The following is a 17193-nucleotide window of genomic DNA, read 5'->3' on the forward strand; positions in this document are numbered from 1 at the left end:
GATGCGAACAGTCACCGGTTATTACTGGTCATGCTTGTCCGTGTAAACTTGATCCTTTTATGTGTTGTTGCAGGGCCATGCCGAACATGATCAGGTATGACCTAGCGAAGGATTGGGAATTTGGAACCTGGAGCCTGATTAAGGGTCCAGGTACTTACTCCTTACGTACCACTCTTTCACCTTTCACGCATTCCATGAAAGATCTCAACTGTCAACCATCTAGTAATCACAATCTACAGTCTACAGTGACTATATGCTTCATCATTTGTCTTTGAAAATGCCCGGATGTCGAATGTCAAATGAGCAACGGAATACGACACGCTTCTTATCGCTAATTATCGTCAGTTCAAAGAGGCGGTGCTGAAGAGACGGTGGGCAGGGAAACCACATTGGTAAATTCGGATTTTTCTTCACCAGGGATGGCCCTAAAGACTACAGCAGCCAAGAGCTAGAGGGTCACCGCCCAGCGGTAGCAGGGCACTTGTTTCGCCCTCACCCTTGCTGTTCTCTTATGCGCTCCTGAAGGTTCCTGTGCAATATTAATTCACGCAAAGCGCCATGAGGTGGAGGCTATTAGCGGTAAGCGGGCGGAGATCACGGAGAGAAATTAGCTTTCTAGCTTTTCGCCATATCAGGTGAGTCCAGGCCAAACGGTAGTAAATTCCCTATCCTGGCTATTTTATGGCGGTAGTAAATTCCCTATCCCTCCTCTTGGCTTTCCACGGGCTTCTGCTCAATTATAGACCAGTACCTGTTTGTCGATGACTCATGACTCAAATGCGGTTATGACCGAGGCGCGATGCCCCGCACTTTCACATGATAAGCCTAACCGTCATCCGCCCCATCACATGCTAGTGTGAAGGGAAACAACAATCCGACCTGTTCTGCTCCCCTGCCTCTTCTTTGATGCGAACACCGAACACGGGCAGAAATCCTCTCCATTCACTCTGGTGACGATTGTTTCCCACAGAAAACTGTAGATCGCAGGGCAAATGCCCTATGGCCGTTCTTCGGCCATAGAAGGTCTTGTCTCGAGCTCGCTCAGTCTTAGTTCATTGTCGGAAGTCAGGCCCCCTAATAAGTGCATTGTTCTTCGCGTTCCCATACGGGGACTCCATGTTTGGGACCCTTTTCTGTGAATATCTTATTTTTGTCTTCCGCCTCCTTCCCCACTTTTCAATTTCGGACCGCGGATTTGAGGACAATCCTTCTCTCCTTCATTTCTACCCTTGATCTTGTGCCTTCTAGCAGCTGAATATCTTCTCACCCTTTCCGCCAGACAGGAAAGACGAAATCCTTTGACAAAGCTATCTGGATATATTGTGCGTCCACCTGCTTTTTCAACGATTCATCCCTCCTGTGATCGGTGATACCCAAACCGACGTTGATGGGAAGCTGACTGCACGACCAATATGTTATTGTTACAGAGAACAACTTCACCATTGCCGAGAGAAATTCCCCCTCATTCCGTACTGCAACTCCGCTCCCCGATCGACCATAACTTGGTCACCACCAGCAATTTCACAAGCTTTGGCGATAGAGAAGCGATCGATCTCCATTCGAACCACACGTCTACGCCATTGTTTGAACCAACAACGGCTCCATCGGCGATAATGGAGTCAAGCTGGGTAGGTAATAGGTGGGGCCGCCATTAGTCAGTGCTGACACTGGATGGCCTTATTCCAGCCAGCCCAGAGTTCATTTAGTTATTACAACCAAGGTTCATTGCAAACTTCTTCTCGACAAACATCATCATCTACCAACGAATACTCTGATCGGACCCCCAGAAGATCGGCCGCTCAACCTCAGATGCCCACATTTTTACCGCCCCCCCCGCCCCACGGCCATCAAATACCAGAAAATGGAGGCAACAACCTTCCTTCATTCTCACACTCATTATATTCACCTTACCATGGACCGGGGGGCAATTTGCCACCGTCAAACCCCCATGGTATGGCGCACAGCATGCCTTCTTACTCACATATTTCTGCTCTTTCGGGTACCGCATCAGGTTTCCAGTATACGAATCACTCCCCGATGGGTTTAAACGAACCCCTTACTTCCCACTCCCGGTCTCAAATAACACATTCCTACCATGATCCTCCAAGATTACCTGGCTACTCGTCTTCTCCTAATCTTCACCAACTATCGCCTGTCTCGCCTACTGCACACCTGCTTCCCAACATGCAACCTCCCTCAGCATCACCTTCCAGCTCTTCTTTCCCAAGTAGCATTCCTAGGACACCGGCCACCCTTCCGAAAGGGGTAAAGCGGCATAGCTTAGGTTCAGAACAAAGTTTTGACAGTTGGGATGACGAGCAAGACATGCCATCCGGGAAGATTACTGGGGATAGAAAGTATGAAAAGGATCCCCAGCCATGGGGAATGCCTCAAGAGGAGTATAAGAAATTGAATCCAAAAGACAAGAAGCAAGTTAGGAATCGGTGAGCAACAAGGGTACAGAAAGCAAAAATCTGTCAGACTAATAAAATATCAGGGGTAGACAAAATGCATGCTATTTCGATGATAATTCTGAATTGATGAACGAGCTGCCAATTCCCTCAGGGAAAATGACATTCCTGAACCCTTTGTGGCGTAAAAACCCTGGAATTGAATTGGCAGAAGTCCGAGTCGGATTTACCATGAAAGGAAATTCCTCTTGAAATAACTTGAAAAAAGCCGTTCGAATTAAACGGCCTCTGGAGGTCGTTTAATTCATTTGACAATTCAAACTCGCTCTTCGTGCTTCAGAATGCATGATTTCAAGACGCGTAACGTGTTTTTTTCTCTTAGAAATCTTACACATTCCACCATTGACTTATTTTTATCTCAGACTCCGTTCATCTCAACAATCACCAATCATGCCCCCTAAAAGGCAGAACGAGAACGAGAATCAAGCGTCTGAGGCGACTCAGAAGAAGCAGCGAAACTCCAACAAGCAATGGGCGACAGATACCAACAGCGATGGTGTCTCGGCAGAGGAGCACGTTGCTGTATGGTTGTCAACCATTCCTGAGAATGGAAGGCTCCCCAACTTTCATAACTGGAAAACTGGTCATGAGAAGAAGGATTTTTGGTCGAGAAAGTGTCTACAGTACCTTACTGACAATGGCTGCGACAGTCGACGCCAGTTTCAAAGTGTTGCTCTCAAAGTAAATATGTCTTTTTCGTTTTTGGTATGCTCATGAGCGCTGATATGATGAAAGATCAATCAAATTGTCGAGAGCTTCACTAAGGCATCCCAGATAGGGACCGGGACTGGTGCTGGGGCGATGGAGATCGACGACGAGAGTCTCCTTGGTGTGTAAAAGTACTTTGGCAGGCAGCATGGGCACGTCGTGGCTAACTGAACATTAATAGCTCAACGAAAGAAGGTTTGCCCCTTCTACGAGATCCTTTTACCTGTCCTTGGCGACAGGGCCTCCGTCACTGCCCACCACGCCTCTTCGACCCTCCACGCCTCTCTCAATCGTCCCGACAGAGATCTCGCTGCCCTCGATGGTTTGATAGAGCGCCAAAGGGGCGAAATGGCTGCTGATGACTCGGAAGATGAGTTGTCAGGAGAGGATGGTGGTCTCTTTGGGGACGGTGCAGGTGAGGCTAGCGAGACCGAGTCAGAGGCAGATGCTCCAATCATTGCAGCTATCCGCAGGGAGAGCCGCTCTTCGTCTCAACCTGCACGGTCCTCATCTGTGCTGGGCTCAGTGTCTACACCAATCCGAGCCCAAACCCAGAGCCAGAGAGCATCCATAAGGTCTTCCAAGGCAAAGGCTGTCTCGGCAGATGACAAGATGGATGAGCTGGTCATGAGGCAGGAGGGCAACGACGATCGGCGGCATCAGGAGCTATTGGCCGTTCAAGAACGGAAAATCTCCGTGCAGGAGAAACATCATGCAGACATGATGAATATCGCGCAGGAGAATGTGACGATAGCACGGGAGAATGCGGCGACAGAAAAGATGAAGATGTTGGCGGAGAGTTGGAACAGGAAGATGGAGATGCTGATGAGGTCTGGGAAAAGTTGGGAGGAGGCGAAAGTTATGGTGGGGCCTGAGCCTGGAGCTCCCTCTCTATAATTATGATATGCATTCTCAGTCGTCTCTTCCTCTCCCCTGCAGATATGATCATAGAAGATCCCTGCGCTCTATTTCCTGCATTCGCTCCATCACCCTCTTTCGCGTGAGATTCGAAGCATCTCTTGCATCACGTGCCTCATCCTCCTCTTCTTCCCTGTGCCGCTCTAACACCCTCTCCATCCTTTCTTGCATCCTTTCGATGTCGATGTAATCATCAGGTTCATCAGCGTCACCATCCAGTCGATTGTACCAATCACCTGTGTCAATGAGCAGATTGTGCAATACCACACAGGCCCGGATCCAGCATGTCGCAACGCCTTCATCTCTGACATTGCGAATCTTCACGCGAAGGCTCCTAAGACTCTGCCAGCGGTTTTTGAGGATTCCGTAGGCATGCTCAATCTTGACTCGGGCACTCGAACACTTCTTATTGAACTTGGCCTGTTGTATATATGAGCATGTAGGTCTATACATGAGATATGCGGACAAATAAACTTACTTCTGGCCGATCAAGGTCGTTCTGACCTCTCCGACGCTTGAAAAGCGGTACACACCAATCCCCAGCAGGAAATGCCGAATCTGCCAAAAGATATTCACCTTGACTGATCATTTCTGAATGAACAGCTCGGCCTTGCAACATGGCTTCTCTGTTACTCTGAGCGTCGGCATTAGCCTCTTCAAAGAGAGAACAGTTCTTGAAGATACGAGCATCATGAGCAGAAGCAGGATAACCGTACTGGAAGTACCGAATCCTCTTCAAATGGTCGCAAATTCCTAGGATATTGAAGCCGTAGCGCCCTTTGTATGAAAAGAAATCGACAGCATCATGGCGAGCAGGCTTGTAAGCGAAGGGAACATGGAAGCCGTCGATAATCCCCACACATCCATCAGGAATGTCCTCCTCCTCTTCAAAGTGCCTGTCTATAGCCTTCCTCTCATTTTCATCTGGCCAGTATACGTTGTTTCGCTCCAATGACAGGATGGCCTTGATTACCCGAGTCGTCCATATGGCCGACGTGCCCTCTGATGGATAACAATCAATCTCGAAGAAACGGTTTAATGTTTCTGGATGCAGTGTGGCGTGGGCACTCACCTGACACCCCAAACTGCTCTCCTATCTCAAAAGTGCTCGCAGCACATCCGCAATGTCCCAGTCGATAGAGCGCAACTGTAAGCTGTAAAAGGGGGTTCGCCTGCTTTCTTGGACCATGAGAGACGAAAACTGGATGGTCCTTGATAAGGCAGAGAAGCTTTCGAAATTCCGTATGGTTGACGCGCAGTTTGCGGCGGAAATCCTCATCTGGTATCTCATGAATGCTTGTAATTCTGGCAACAGCATCCCTACTACGAAGCTGACCATACTTCTTCGGACGATTGAGGTAACGAGATGTCCTGAGAGCATGATACGGAATGGACAGACTGGCCTTGAGCTGCTTATGATTGAGGATAGTCGCCATTCGATAGAGCTCTCTGGCTCGTGCTGTCGCTTTATACTTAGCTGATCGTCTTGGCATATTCACTACGTTGTTCTTAGGGTGGTAAACTGCTCTTGGAGCGCTGGATGTTGAAGAGGATAGGATTCAGAACGCAACAGACGCGATTATCATGTTGCAAAGACAGACGCGTCTCTGTCGAGGTCACTCGCGTCGCGAAGCAAATTCACTAATTCCTATGGGCCTGTTCTAGACTCTCTGTCGTCATTTCCTAAGCCTCCACCCTGAAATCAGGTCTCCCTTTGCTTCCCTAACAGAAATAAAAAATAACAATGAGCTGCATTTTGTCTACCCCTAATAGGTTCAATGATTGGGACGCCCAAGTATGTTAGAATGCACTTGAAATGGACATAGTAGCTTTTTACATGTGGAGCGAGGGATGATGTGCAGACGCGAGGTGGAAAGTGGAAGCAAATTAAAGGTAGAGGAAATATCATCGTCGGTGTTGGAAGAAGGTTATACATCTGCTCCGGAACTATGACGACGATGTTACAGATGGGGGATTTCCTTTTTGGGCAAGTTTGAATTTTCCATGTATGGAATGGTTTTTGTCCGAACGACGGACAAATAATTAAAATTCCATATGTGGAACGGTGTATTAACTCCTTAATTAATAATGACAAATAAGATAGCAATAGTTAACAGACGATCCGTTGGGATGTGCCACACTCGCTGATGCTTTGACGCGTCTGTCGACGCCACCACGAACGGGCTGCCTTTGCGTCATCTCGACCAGCTGAGAACGGCCAGACAACGAGCCACTGCCAACATATCCAGTACAGTATCCGGCATCCTCTTCCTTCCTTCCTTCCAAACCTCTTACACCCTTACCTACAATCTTTACTCAAACACCAGTCAGCCGACAACCACAGCCACTCGCAACCGTAAGCAGACACACGTGAGTACCTCGTTGTTTTGTGGCGGTGTACAGGCAACTGCCACAGTGCGCTTGCGCGTGAGTGGGTGCGATGGTACTTTTTGTTTCGACCGCTATGGCAAAGCACTCGAGCTGTTTTACGCTCGGCGCCTATGGTGAATGACTGCAGGCGACGAGTCTTTATGTCATTTCTATGCCCCGCTGAGGCTTGTTGGGCAAGGCGCGAGAAATCTTCAGATGGGTGATGTGGGCAATAGTGCAGACTTCCCCAAATCATGCCTGAGCAATACAAGCTTGAAGCGGACAATAATATTTTATCCCTAGCTCCTCGCTGTCTGCATCTGCTTTTCGTCTCGGTCAGACTCAAACTATATTACCAGTCAACGCGCTTGCTATTAGTGCTAATTTGGTATTCCTTCAGAGCCAAGTAGTGTGAACCGCAATCACCCTTTGCTAAAACATCAGCATCGCTGCGTCTTCACGCTGGACATCATTTATTTATCAACAAATCGCTCTTCTATTAGTCGGCACCATGGCCGATCCTGTGTCCCCAACTCCGGATCATCAGCCTCAAGCCACCCTTGCGCCCCCTCCGGCCCATCCTTCTCGTCCAAGTTCTGCAAACTCTCAAAAGAGTAATTCTTCTAGGGGTCGTGGTAAAAATGCAAATGGAGGATCATCTAACATGTCTCGAACCAACTCAAACACTTCTGGCCAGTCAGACAGTGGACGAAGCGATAAAAAGAGGCAGAGCGGCCCCACAACCACAATCAGCGGTGGTGTGAGTTTGGGTGTGAGTGGAGAGGTACCTCAGCAAAGCAAGAAAGGAAAAGGGAAAGGAAAGAACCAGGATAAGGAGAAGGAAAGTGAGAAAAAAGGCGCTTCTTCGGAGGTCGAAAAACCTCAGAAGAACAACAGTCAGAAAGGGAGAAGGTCGGCCTCCGGGAGAAAACCGCATCTTACCAGTACAAACGAATCCTCGCGTACTGTGTCGCGAAACTCGGAGGGTGAAAACATGCCGGCGGATGCGGGTTCAGCGCAGTCTGCACCCGGGCCGAAATCGATCCACGCTCCCGTGTCTGCTCCAAGAACTGCAATCGAAGCCGCGGTGGAGGCTGCAACCAAGAAGCACAGATCACAAACAGGTGGCGATGCTCTTGCGAGCTTGCAGAAGATGATTTCTGATCTAAAGACCCTACCTGCCACCTCTGGACCTGCAAGTGGGAGTTCTGCCGGATCGAGGTCGACTAGTGTCACTCGGGATCCTCCCTCCTCTTCTTCGGCTAAAACCGAGCCAATCGCTATTCCTAATGCTCCCAACTCGGGATCTCACAAGACTCTGAAGGCCGACGCGCCAACGTTCACCCCTTCCTTCCAATCATTCTCTCCGGTTGCCTCAACATCAGGTCTTTCAGTCTCTCCCAATACCACCATGCCGACACTCACCCAGTTGCATCCTCGCTCTCAGTCTCAAAGTAACGGGGCCCATCATCGCAGAAATTCTGCAAGCTCCATGTCAAGCGTGAACTTTGCCCCTCCCTTCAATCCATCTCCTATCCAGGCCTTTGGGAACCCTCTTCCTCCATTCTACCAGACGCCATTATCAGTCCACGCCGAAGCGGACGGCGAAAGCCTTTCACCATTATCTTTTGCACAGCATGCTAGCTTCCAGTATCAACAACAGCAGCTTCTTGCAGCTCAGCAACAGCAGTATCAGTACATTCAACTTCTTCAAGCACAGCTCGCCGCTAGTCAGCTTGCCCATCAACAAGCCCAGCAAGCTGCACAGCACCAGAACCAGCAGATGGGAAACTTCATTGCTCCCCGTTTCCAAGCGCTTGCAGCTCAAAGAGCTGCCTCTCAGCAACAGCAACAAGCCGCTCAGCTTGCGCAGGCCCAACAAGTATTCGAGCTTCAACAAGCTCAGCTGCTTCTACAACAAGAGGAAGCCACTCGGACATCCGTCCGCGCTGCAGCGGAAGCGGCTCACCCTCAGGATCAGCCTGTATTCGAAGAGGAATCCCCTGAACTCCAACCCCATACCGTTGGACCGACCGGTAGACCTCAGCTTGCTCCTTCCTTTACCTTTGGAGCTAAATCGAAGCATGGCGCGACGGAAAGTGTGTCGGAACGAGGTTCCGGAAGAGAATCGCTGTCGCCTGCTCAAAGCAGTCGGTCGCCTATTGTGGTGAACCGAAGCGAAGGTATTGGAGGTGCCGCTGCCACTGGACTTGCAGGTCTGGCTGCTAGAGCACACAAGAGAACGGGGAGTGAAATGTCATCAGTTTTACAGCAGCAGGTAAGTCTTTTCCAGGGCTGCTATTTACTCACACAAGCACAGTTTGCGATACAACAAGAGATCGAGGCCCTCCAAGCTAAGCAGAAGGCCCTCATGCAACAGGATCTGACCCAACAAGGCGACAACCCTCTTACGCAACTGAACACTGCATACGCACAGAAGCAAACGCCTTCTCAGACCCTCTCCCGCCATCGTCGTGTGCAATCAAGCTTGCCGTCAGCTTCAGTTCCTGTTGACTTTGAACGCGAACAAGGCCAACCTCGTCCAATGAAGTCTGTCGGCGAAATGCCCCCTCCACCTATACCATCGGGTCACGGAAGGCGCCACAGCGTCAACATTCTCAATAAGGCTGCCGGTTCTGGTATGGGCTTCGGTTTGGCGGATGATATACCTGAGGATGTTGTGGCTCCCTCTGGACATCGTCGATCCAGCAGCCGATCGGGACTTGAAAGCGGCAGCTGGCGTCTTGGTGCATCGTCAGGCAATGCTCAGAGCAGTCAGAACCAAGTTGCTGATCTTGCTGCGGCACAGGCCCAGCTTCAGTCTCTGGCACAGTTCCGGGCAGCTGCTGGTGGGGGGCACTCCAAGATGGCTTCGTTCAGCTTCCCCAATATGTTACCAAACTTGCTTGCCGCAACAACTTTGCAGGCACCGGTTGGCCAATCTCTCTGGCAACAACAACAGGCATTTCAGATGCAGTTGCAGCAGACAACTCAGGGACCTCAACGCAAATCTCTCTTTGCGCCCTATCTTCCCCAAGCATCATTACCGCCTCTTCTCCAGGCCGGTAAACTCGTTGTTGGCGTACTGAGAGTCAATAAGAAAAATCGATCCGACGCTTATGTCGCTACAGACGTTTTGGATGCCGATATATACATTTGTGGTTCAAAGGACAGGAACAGGGCGCTTGAAGGTGACATTGTCGCTGTTGAATTGCTCGATGTTGATGAGGTGTGGAGCACAAAGAAGGATAAGGAGGAGAAGAAGAGGAAGAAGGAAGAGAACGCGACATATGACCTGAAACCTTCGACTGTGAAAAAGCTTGAAAAGAAGAAGGATGATGTGGAGGTTGAGGGTCAGGGCTTGACCTTATTTGACGATGAAGAAGTAAATGACGACACAAAGCCTACTTATGCTGGTCACGTCGTGGCTGTGGTGAGTTTTTTCTCCATGCATAATGCAGTGGAATTGTCTGATATGTTTCCGGTCTCAGGTTGAGCGAATGCCCGGCCAGTTATTCTCCGGACAGCTTGGCGTTCTCCGTCCATCCTCAGCCGCCACAAAGGAAAAGCAAGAGCTTGAACGTCGCGAGAGGGAGGGCGAGAAAGCCAGGAAAGAAGAGCCTGAGACACGCCCAAAGATTGTCTGGTTCAAGCCAACGGATAAGCGAGTGCCATTAATTGCCATTCCCACTGAACAAGCTCCCGCCGATTTCATCGACAACCCGGACGCATACAGCAACAAGCTCTTCGTGGCTACAATCAAGCGATGGCCCATGTGAGTTTGAGACAAACTTGCATGGCACATGACTGATCAGCAATCTGTAGCACCTCACTTCATCCTTTCGGCACTCTTGTGGAAGAGCTTGGAGCCATAGGCAACTCCGAAGTTGAGACAAGTGCCTTGCTGAAGGATTGTAACTTCCCCACTGAGGAGTTCTCTGAGATGACTATGAAATGTTTGCCACCAATGCCGTGGAGGTGAGTATTGTTTACCAGCCAGGGATTTGGGACTGACACTCAAAATGAAGCGTCCCAGAGCGAGAATACGATGTTCGAACGGATTTGAGGGAGGAGAGAGTCTTCACAATTGACCCACCCCACTCAAAGGATTTGGACGACGCTCTTTCCTTCAAGGATAATAAAGATGGAACTTTTACTGTTGGTGTCCACATCGCAGATGTATCCTTCTTTGGTACGTCTACCTGATGTCTTTTGAAACGATTCTTATGGAGTCCTTAGTCAAAGCCAATGCTCAGCTTGATCGGGAAGCTCGTAAACGTGCCACCAGCGTTTACCTAGTTCAGCGCGCTGTTCCGATGTTTCCTCCTTTGTTATCCGAAGATCTCTGCAGTCTTGTTCCAGATTATGAACGACTAACGTTCTCGGCTATATTTACCGTGGACGAGGAAGGCAATGTTCTGCAAAAGAAGTTTGCGAAAACCATTGTAAAGTAAGTCCGGTACAACGATCTAAAGAAGTCAGCCAAGATGCTAACCGCCTCTAGATCTTGCGCCAAATTGACCTATGACGATGCTCTTACTGTTGTAAAGGGTGGTGCCTTACCTCGGTCTAAGACTTCCCGTATACATTTAGCTACTGATATTGAGGGAGATATCAGGTCCTTGCACGTAAGTCCATTCAGCGACCTGTATCTAATACGTATGTTTATGCTTTGCTTTAGTCCATTGCCAGCAAAATGCGGGCAAGGCGAATCGAGAATGGGGCGATGGTTGTTAGCTCATCAAAAGTGTCCTTCGAGTTTGATGCTCAAGGTCGTCCAGTCGATTGCCAGACGTATCAAAACGGCGAAGCGTCCGTTATCGTGGAAGAAGTGCGTATGCCTTTTAAACTGAGGTGCAATGCTTATCCTATAATCTAGTTCATGCTTCTCACAAACCAGTCGGTCGCTCGCATTATTGCAAACGCCCTTCCAGAGCAAGCTCTTCTTCGCCGCCATGAGCCTCCATCGGAACGCAGGCTGGAATCATTTGTCGCGCGAGCTACCAAGCTTGGCTTCGATATGGATCCTACGAGTGCTGGCACCTTGCAAAAGTCATTTGATAAGGTGCTAGACAACGACTCTGCCCTTTGCATTGATCTTTTGAGGAAAAAGGTTATACAAAGGTGAGTACCCGTGTACCACTTGCGACCGCTGTAGCTCAGCTGAAATCGTTTCGTCAGAGCTCGATACTTTTGCGCTGGTATGCTGGATATTGCAAAATTCGCTCACTGGGGTCTGAACACTCCATTATATACTCATTTCACCGTGAGTCGTTCTTTTTTTCATAGGCAGGAGTTAAACTGACGTGTTTTAGTCTCCCATCCGTCGTTATGCCGACGTTCTTGTCCACCGCATGCTTGATGCCTGTTTGACAAGTCGTGAGTATCTTGTTAGTATCTGTATAAGAAAATGACTGACGTTGCCCGTTTAGCCAATCCCAACGAAGTAAAGTTCCTTATGGACAGGGATCAAGTGGCCAAGGCAGCTCAGCAATGTAATATGAAGAAGCGTGAGTTGTCATTCCTCACTTGTCGCTCGCAAAAGATTTCTCTGATTGTGGATTAGAGAGCGCCAAGCTGGCCGAAGAGCAATCAGTTCATCTCTTCCTTTGTATTCTCATTAATGATTTGACGGAGCACTACGGCCCTGTTGTCCGTGAAGCTAGGGTGACAAACGTTCTCGAGACTGCATTCGATGTAATCATTGTAAGTCTTCTTTGCTGATAATCCCGAACCTGATTCGCTAACTGGCATGCAAGCCCGAATTCGGCGTTGAAAAAAGGGTGCACGTAGACAAGATGCCCGTGGAAACAGCTGTCTACGATGAGCATCGGGATATCCTATCGTAAGCGATTCAATCTATTGTTACAAGTGGTTGCTAAACGAGGTACAGGTTATACTGGACAACGAAGGATGTTATCTCACACCTTGCTGATACCACCGAGGACAAACGCTTACTGAAGATTAAGTCCCATGGAGAACAACGTGCACTTGGATCCTCTACTTCCCAGGCCACCGATGACACTGCTTTGTTCGATGGCAACAGCCCTGACGTGGTTTCAAAGCAGTATGCAAAGTCAGCCCACCCTTCGCCACTCAAATTTGAGGGGCTCCGCTCTGTAGATGGAGGTCACAAGGTTCAGGATGTCAAGGAGTTAATGAGTCTGCCAGTCATCATTACCAGTGACATGACCAAGAGCCCACCTGTTTTGGTTGTGTATGCTTGTGAGTCACTCTTAGAGGAAACTTGGTGTCGCAAATCATCGCTAATGAAACCTTTAGGTAATCCGTACGCGACGTAAGAAAAGTATAAGGGGGGAAGTCTACAATAGTGGACGCGCATGTTTTCCTTTCTCAATTTTTTGATCCGTTTGTCAAAAGTTTTTCAAAAGCAGCATATCTCATGGGCGTTTTATTAACAATCATAAATTGAAGAGAAAAGTCTGGTCTGGTCGTACAAAGAATTGAAAGATAATAAGTGGTTTGGTCAGGTCGACTGGCGTTTTAAATGTATATTCTGTTTGACCAATATTTTCTGTTTGATTTCGAAGAAGAATCTTAATACTTCATTAACTCTATCTATTCAAGCTTTCCATGCCTGCCCATGAAAGCATACCAGTCTCCAAAGAGATACAGCCAACAGTGTTCCCAGATTTCCTTGCACTGTATTGTGTTCGTCTGTTTCGAAAGTTCTGAGAGCTAAAACCTCTGAAGGGGTACGCTGGTCAAGAAGATGACTATTGGGGGGGAAGCGTTGCCTCTCGGTCAAAATGATCGCCTGGAGTGAGCAGCCAATGAAAGGATGAAGTTCGGAGGGGAAAAGGGAAGCTAGCTTGTACAAAGGTAAAATATTACTTGTATTTCTATCTCCTGGATGATCGTCGTCGATTTTCAAGGGCAGTAAAGGAACATCGGGTGAGATGTTTGCGAGAGACGAGGGTACGGGGATATCCTGTATGATGGTGGGAGAAGCTGACGTTGTAAGGCCAGCTACGTCGAAAAAGGCAACAACATCCTTGTCGGTAACAGCTCTTCCGCTCCGGACATCTTCAATCTCCTCCTTGCTTAACCACTGCAGAACACTTTTGACTTTCCCGGCGTCCTTCCGATTTCCACATAGAGGGAGAGCCTCTAGGCGTCGATAGATGTGTCGGAGTTCATAGAGGATACGATAAAGGAGTTGGCCGTGAATGATGGACGTCAGGTTAGGAGGGATTTGTAGGTGAGGTATTTGTCGAAGGGTGGAAAGGTGAGGGCCTCAGTTTTTCGTAAGTTTTCAAGCTGCCCTGACTGAAGATTGGAGCTCACCTTTACCGGTAACTAAACGATCAATCGTTTCTTTTTGACACAAAACATACATTCCTTTTCCCTTTTTATTGGAGCTGGGCGTTGCGACAGCATTCGGTAATAGTTGGATGTTCTCATTCTCTCCTTGGGGGCAAGGGAAGTAAGTCGCTCGAAGGTTGATGAGGAAAGCTTCCTTCGTTGTCAGGAGGAATACTTTTGGAGAGATATTGCACATACCTGAAGGTAGAGTTTGCCGAGTGACAATGCACATTCTCTTTGGTGACCTGATCATCTGGCCTACTTCCGTCAGAACTGTCCCCGCTACTGCACATTTTTTATCACTTACTCCACGGATTATTTCCTTCTTTTTCTTTAGGTTTCAGGTCTAAAGCCGCCATAGATTTCCGCCTTTGCTTCATAGGTATCCATGTTTGAGGCGCTGTAGTACTTTGAGGTGATGGATTGTATATTGGGGAAGTGAGAAGCACGGAACGAGATGGACGTGTTGATGAGGATTCCGAAGAAAACAGCCTTTTCATGTGACTACAGGCCGGGCATAAATTCTTGCCGAAAGGGAATATGCTCATTGTGGCGTGTTTGCTGCTTCTGTAGACAAGGATACTGCGTGTTGGAATATTAATCTGTCTTTCGAACGCAAATGCGGATGTGATAACGTCGGTATAAGACTGGTATACATAACATAAGAAGATCACACCATCATGAAGTGAGAGAACCAGTACGAGTAGAGTAAACGAAGAGAAAATCAAAACATTCTTCCAATCGACGTCATGAGTTTTGGCGGGGGAAGTCTTTGCATCTGATTCTTCTCTCGTTCTTCTTTCACCGACGCCCTCCTAAGTTCACGACACTTAGTAGACATATATATAGCAGCAATACTAATCTAGCAGCCGATCTAGATTCGATAACGCAAAAGAACAGCAGTTTCATACTTTCCCTATTGGCCAAATTACCGTACTCTCATCCAAATACCCACGTCGACCACGTTTTCCAGAATGGCGTCTTCTGAACCAACCTCTCGGGCTCTATCTGTTAGCTCCACTCTTTCGTCAGCAATTGCTTCCCTTGAGAACGACCAAAACTTGCGCAAGGTATAGTGTCTGCTTTAATATAATATCTGTAAGGACATCTAACACGTTCAATCAGCAAATCAAAGAGTCCGTTGAACCTATCGAGGACCTTGCACGATCAGCTTGGAGTGAGATTAACAAGATCCACTCTGCTCCTGCTTCCCAGCGCAAGTTCTTCCCGTGTTCCTCAATCTTTTGCTAGTTGGCTTACTGATGACTTTGTAGACCCTGATATCTGCAACAGCTCATTGGAAGTGATTAAAAAGATTGCCCCCTTGTGGGTCGGTGTAGCTGAACTCATTCCGCAAGGAGAGTTTTACCGGTAAGCTTACTTTTCTATTCCATATCGATCATCGTTGACAAGGCATAGGTACCTTTATGCAGTAGGCCCCATTATGAGGAGCCTCACGACCAGCATTGTGTTTGCTCGATTTATGCTCCATGACGAGTTGACACCTGCTTTCACAGTGTCTAGTTTGATTGGACGTACGCATATAATTTCTTTGGGTGGTCTCAGGCTTGGTACTGATGAAGTAGTTATGCTGCAGTGGAACAAGAAGAGACCAAGGACCTTGTGCTTTCCGCTGAAGATTATCTTCAAGGTGTGATCGGTGCTGTTAACGAGCTTGTATGTCAAGTTTCTACACTTCTTTATAGAATATAAAGAAATGCTAACCTGTGTACAGCCGAGGTTGTCAATTAACGCTGTCACCTCGCAAAACTTTGAATTGCCCGTCAAGATTGCTGCCTTTGTCAACGACATCTTTGCCAGCTACTCTCTTGTGCGTCCTTCAATCCTCATGAGTCCTTGAATGTGGGGTGATCTTCTGACATCCCGTAAATTAATAGTTGAACCTACGAAACGATGCTCTGCGAAGGCGATTCGATTCGCTCAAATATGACCTTAAGAGGTGCGAGGACGTTGTTTACGACTTGACCTTGAGAGGTCTTGCTCCTGCGCCCAAGGCGTAAGTCATGCTGTAGATACTTCAGATCGCTTTACAGGGAAAAACGGACATAAATCAAAATGTAATATACATATGCATCGCACCATCCAGCCATCTAAGATCAAGAGAATAAAATTTAAGCATTCGCCAACTCCTCCTCACTCATCTCCACCTTCTTTTTCTTCTTCGCCGGCCTACCTCCTTCTTTCTGGTTCTTTTGTGCCTCAGCCTTGGCTTTGGCCGCAGCTTTTCGCGCCTTGTGTTCCTCCTTGGCCTTCTTCTGCCTGGCCAACAAGATACTGCCAACATCAATGCCTGCAGACTTGAGGCGGCCCAGCTGCTTGGTGTTCATCTTCTCCAGTTCTTCTTGGGTGTATGATTTCTGGAGGAAAGCACCTGATGTAGGGGCGAGAGAAACGGCATCAGCAGGACCAGGGGTGCCAGGGGTGTCGGGGGTACCAGTATTGACGGTGAGCTCTTCGTCGCCTTCTTCAAATCCAGGCCAGCGAGGGAGGACACAAAGGAGAGGGTAGAGGTTGACGTTGGACAGAGTCTTGATATCAGTGCTGGGAAGGTTGGAAACGAGAGAGTCATAAACGGAAGCGTCACCAAGTGATAACTGCAGACGGTGGTTAGCTGAAGAAAACAAGTCTGATGGCTTTCCTCACATGGCCATCGGCAGAGATCCTGGCTACTGAAAAGATCTTGGAAATATTTCGCTTTTCCTCATCAGAGAGGTCATCACGTTGGATAGTGTCTTGTCGGCCTTCAATACCGGGTCCAGGATTCTTTTTTAGCACATCCCAGGCAGTGTCGAGCGAAAGAAGAACTTCTTTTTCGTCGGCAGAAGATGTTGAAGGGATAGGTGTGAAATCGATGAGGGGATGGGGGAGAGGCAAGGTGTGAACAGTAGGCTTGACGCCCTCGGGATCGGTAGGCAAAATAAACGAGTGTATGGCCGACGCACCCTCAGAGAAAAACAGCACAACAGTCTCTCCCCCGATCTTTACGCTTTCAATCTTCTTGATACACACGCCCTGGCCGGAAGGTAACATGTAACCTTCGGGCGCAGTGTAGAACGTCTGGTTCTCCTCGTCCATGTCCTCCGGCACAGGATCCATCTTGAGTTTCCTAGATCCAGGCTTGTGTCGACGGAGGTGGGAGCGGACCCGACGGTGAGAAAGGACGGCAGGCCAGACCGGCACAGACGTGAGAAGCTTGCCCGTGGATGGGTTCCAGATGAGAAGAGAAGGGTCCCCACCAGCGGAGAGAAGAAGAGAAGGGTTGGAGGGAGGGATATGTAACGCAGACACAAAGCTGCACCATATCAGATGATAGTGTATTTGAGGAAGACCTAGCTTACCCGTCGTGGCCAAAGAGGTACTTGTCAATGACATAGGCCTT

General features: G+C 48.5%; 7 protein-coding genes across 7 annotated transcripts in view; 4 read left to right on the forward strand and 3 right to left on the reverse strand.

Annotated features, from left to right (window-relative positions):
• The first annotated feature begins 1143 nt into the window (after positions 1-1143).
• CNG02330 (hypothetical protein) lies at positions 1144-2501 on the forward strand. The gene is made up of 3 exons (XM_571958.2): positions 1144-1322; positions 1428-1628; positions 1687-2501. Exons 2-3 carry the CDS (start codon positions 1614-1616, stop codon positions 2446-2448), a joined length of 777 nt encoding a protein of 258 aa, XP_571958.2. The 5' UTR covers positions 1144-1322; positions 1428-1613; the 3' UTR covers positions 2449-2501.
• Positions 2502-2760: 259 nt separating this feature from the next.
• Positions 2761-4098, forward strand: CNG02335 (hypothetical protein). Its single transcript, XM_024658626.1, has 3 exons — positions 2761-3152; positions 3207-3300; positions 3361-4098. Exons 1-3 carry the CDS (start codon positions 2862-2864, stop codon positions 4074-4076), a joined length of 1101 nt encoding a protein of 366 aa, XP_024514548.1. The 5' UTR covers positions 2761-2861; the 3' UTR covers positions 4077-4098.
• CNG02340 (conserved hypothetical protein) lies at positions 4097-5660 on the reverse strand. The gene is made up of 3 exons (XM_571959.2): positions 5170-5660; positions 4576-5099; positions 4097-4517 (listed from the first exon to the last, which is right to left on the reverse strand). The coding sequence occupies exons 1-3, from the start codon at positions 5588-5590 to the stop codon at positions 4125-4127; spliced, it is 1338 nt and encodes a 445-aa protein (XP_571959.1). The 5' UTR covers positions 5591-5660; the 3' UTR covers positions 4097-4124.
• A 685-nt stretch (positions 5661-6345) lies between these two features.
• On the forward strand, positions 6346-12990 carry CNG02350 (SSD1 protein, putative). Its single transcript, XM_024657556.1, has 17 exons — positions 6346-6467; positions 6868-8745; positions 8788-9900; positions 9959-10242; positions 10293-10445; positions 10496-10659; positions 10707-10917; positions 10972-11095; positions 11149-11298; positions 11347-11591; positions 11649-11733; positions 11783-11846; positions 11900-11977; positions 12034-12173; positions 12227-12312; positions 12361-12692; positions 12750-12990. The coding sequence occupies exons 2-17, from the start codon at positions 6979-6981 to the stop codon at positions 12767-12769; spliced, it is 5016 nt and encodes a 1671-aa protein (XP_024513232.1). The 5' UTR covers positions 6346-6467; positions 6868-6978; the 3' UTR covers positions 12770-12990.
• A 48-nt stretch (positions 12991-13038) lies between these two features.
• CNG02355 (hypothetical protein) lies at positions 13039-14434 on the reverse strand. The gene is made up of 4 exons (XM_024658627.1): positions 14101-14434; positions 13992-14051; positions 13776-13943; positions 13039-13724 (listed from the first exon to the last, which is right to left on the reverse strand). The coding sequence occupies exons 1-4, from the start codon at positions 14339-14341 to the stop codon at positions 13051-13053; spliced, it is 1143 nt and encodes a 380-aa protein (XP_024514549.1). The 5' UTR covers positions 14342-14434; the 3' UTR covers positions 13039-13050.
• Positions 14435-14603: 169 nt separating this feature from the next.
• On the forward strand, positions 14604-15892 carry CNG02360 (conserved hypothetical protein). The gene is made up of 7 exons (XM_571961.1): positions 14604-14863; positions 14919-15009; positions 15068-15164; positions 15213-15328; positions 15391-15470; positions 15529-15624; positions 15692-15892. Exons 1-7 carry the CDS (start codon positions 14768-14770, stop codon positions 15812-15814), a joined length of 699 nt encoding a protein of 232 aa, XP_571961.1. The 5' UTR covers positions 14604-14767; the 3' UTR covers positions 15815-15892.
• CNG02370 (tRNA (guanine-N7-)-methyltransferase, putative) overlaps positions 15873-17193 on the reverse strand; it is a 2024-nt gene continuing 703 nt past the window's right edge. Inside the window, exons 4-6 of the mRNA XM_571962.2 lie at positions 17153-17193; positions 16458-17106; positions 15873-16408 (exon numbers count right to left, since the gene is read on the reverse strand). The exon at positions 17153-17193 is cut by the window's right edge and continues 98 nt beyond it. Coding sequence (XP_571962.1) covers positions 15926-16408; positions 16458-17106; positions 17153-17193 — 1173 coding nt within the window. The 3' untranslated portion in view covers positions 15873-15925. The remainder of the gene's footprint in view (positions 16409-16457; positions 17107-17152) is intronic.

The sequence above is a fragment of the Cryptococcus neoformans genome (genome assembly GCF_000091045.1).
Source record: "Cryptococcus neoformans var. neoformans JEC21 chromosome 7 sequence".
Taxonomy (NCBI): domain Eukaryota; kingdom Fungi; phylum Basidiomycota; class Tremellomycetes; order Tremellales; family Cryptococcaceae; genus Cryptococcus; species Cryptococcus deneoformans.

Excerpts from the sequence above, each read along its gene's own strand:
- CNG02335 (XM_024658626.1), top strand. The coding sequence starts at position 2,862 with ATGCCCCCTAAAAGGCAGAACGAGAACGAGAATCAAGCGTCTGAGGCG. Across the intron at positions 3,153-3,206 it reads TTCAAAGTGTTGCTCTCAAA|ATCAATCAAATTGTCGAGAG; the intron begins GTAAATATGTCT and ends ATATGATGAAAG. Across the intron at positions 3,301-3,360 it reads CGACGACGAGAGTCTCCTTG|CTCAACGAAAGAAGGTTTGC; the intron begins GTGTGTAAAAGT and ends GAACATTAATAG.
- CNG02340 (XM_571959.2), bottom strand. The coding sequence starts at position 5,590 with ATGCCAAGACGATCAGCTAAGTATAAAGCGACAGCACGAGCCAGAGAG. Across the intron at positions 5,100-5,169 it reads AGAGCAGTTTGGGGTGTCAG|AGGGCACGTCGGCCATATGG; the intron begins GTGAGTGCCCAC and ends GTTATCCATCAG. Across the intron at positions 4,518-4,575 it reads ACGACCTTGATCGGCCAGAA|GCCAAGTTCAATAAGAAGTG; the intron begins GTAAGTTTATTT and ends TATATACAACAG.
- CNG02350 (XM_024657556.1), top strand. The coding sequence starts at position 6,979 with ATGGCCGATCCTGTGTCCCCAACTCCGGATCATCAGCCTCAAGCCACC. Across the intron at positions 10,660-10,706 it reads CGCAGATGTATCCTTCTTTG|TCAAAGCCAATGCTCAGCTT; the intron begins GTACGTCTACCT and ends TGGAGTCCTTAG. Across the intron at positions 12,313-12,360 it reads GAGCATCGGGATATCCTATC|GTTATACTGGACAACGAAGG; the intron begins GTAAGCGATTCA and ends AACGAGGTACAG.
- CNG02355 (XM_024658627.1), bottom strand. The coding sequence starts at position 14,341 with ATGAGCATATTCCCTTTCGGCAAGAATTTATGCCCGGCCTGTAGTCAC. Across the intron at positions 14,052-14,100 it reads AGAAGGAAATAATCCGTGGA|GCCAGATGATCAGGTCACCA; the intron begins GTAAGTGATAAA and ends TGACGGAAGTAG. Across the intron at positions 13,944-13,991 it reads TCGGCAAACTCTACCTTCAG|CTTTCCTCATCAACCTTCGA; the intron begins GTATGTGCAATA and ends CAACGAAGGAAG.
- CNG02360 (XM_571961.1), top strand. The coding sequence starts at position 14,768 with ATGGCGTCTTCTGAACCAACCTCTCGGGCTCTATCTGTTAGCTCCACT. Across the intron at positions 15,329-15,390 it reads AGTGTCTAGTTTGATTGGAC|TGGAACAAGAAGAGACCAAG; the intron begins GTACGCATATAA and ends GTTATGCTGCAG. Across the intron at positions 15,625-15,691 it reads TCTTTGCCAGCTACTCTCTT|TTGAACCTACGAAACGATGC; the intron begins GTGCGTCCTTCA and ends GTAAATTAATAG.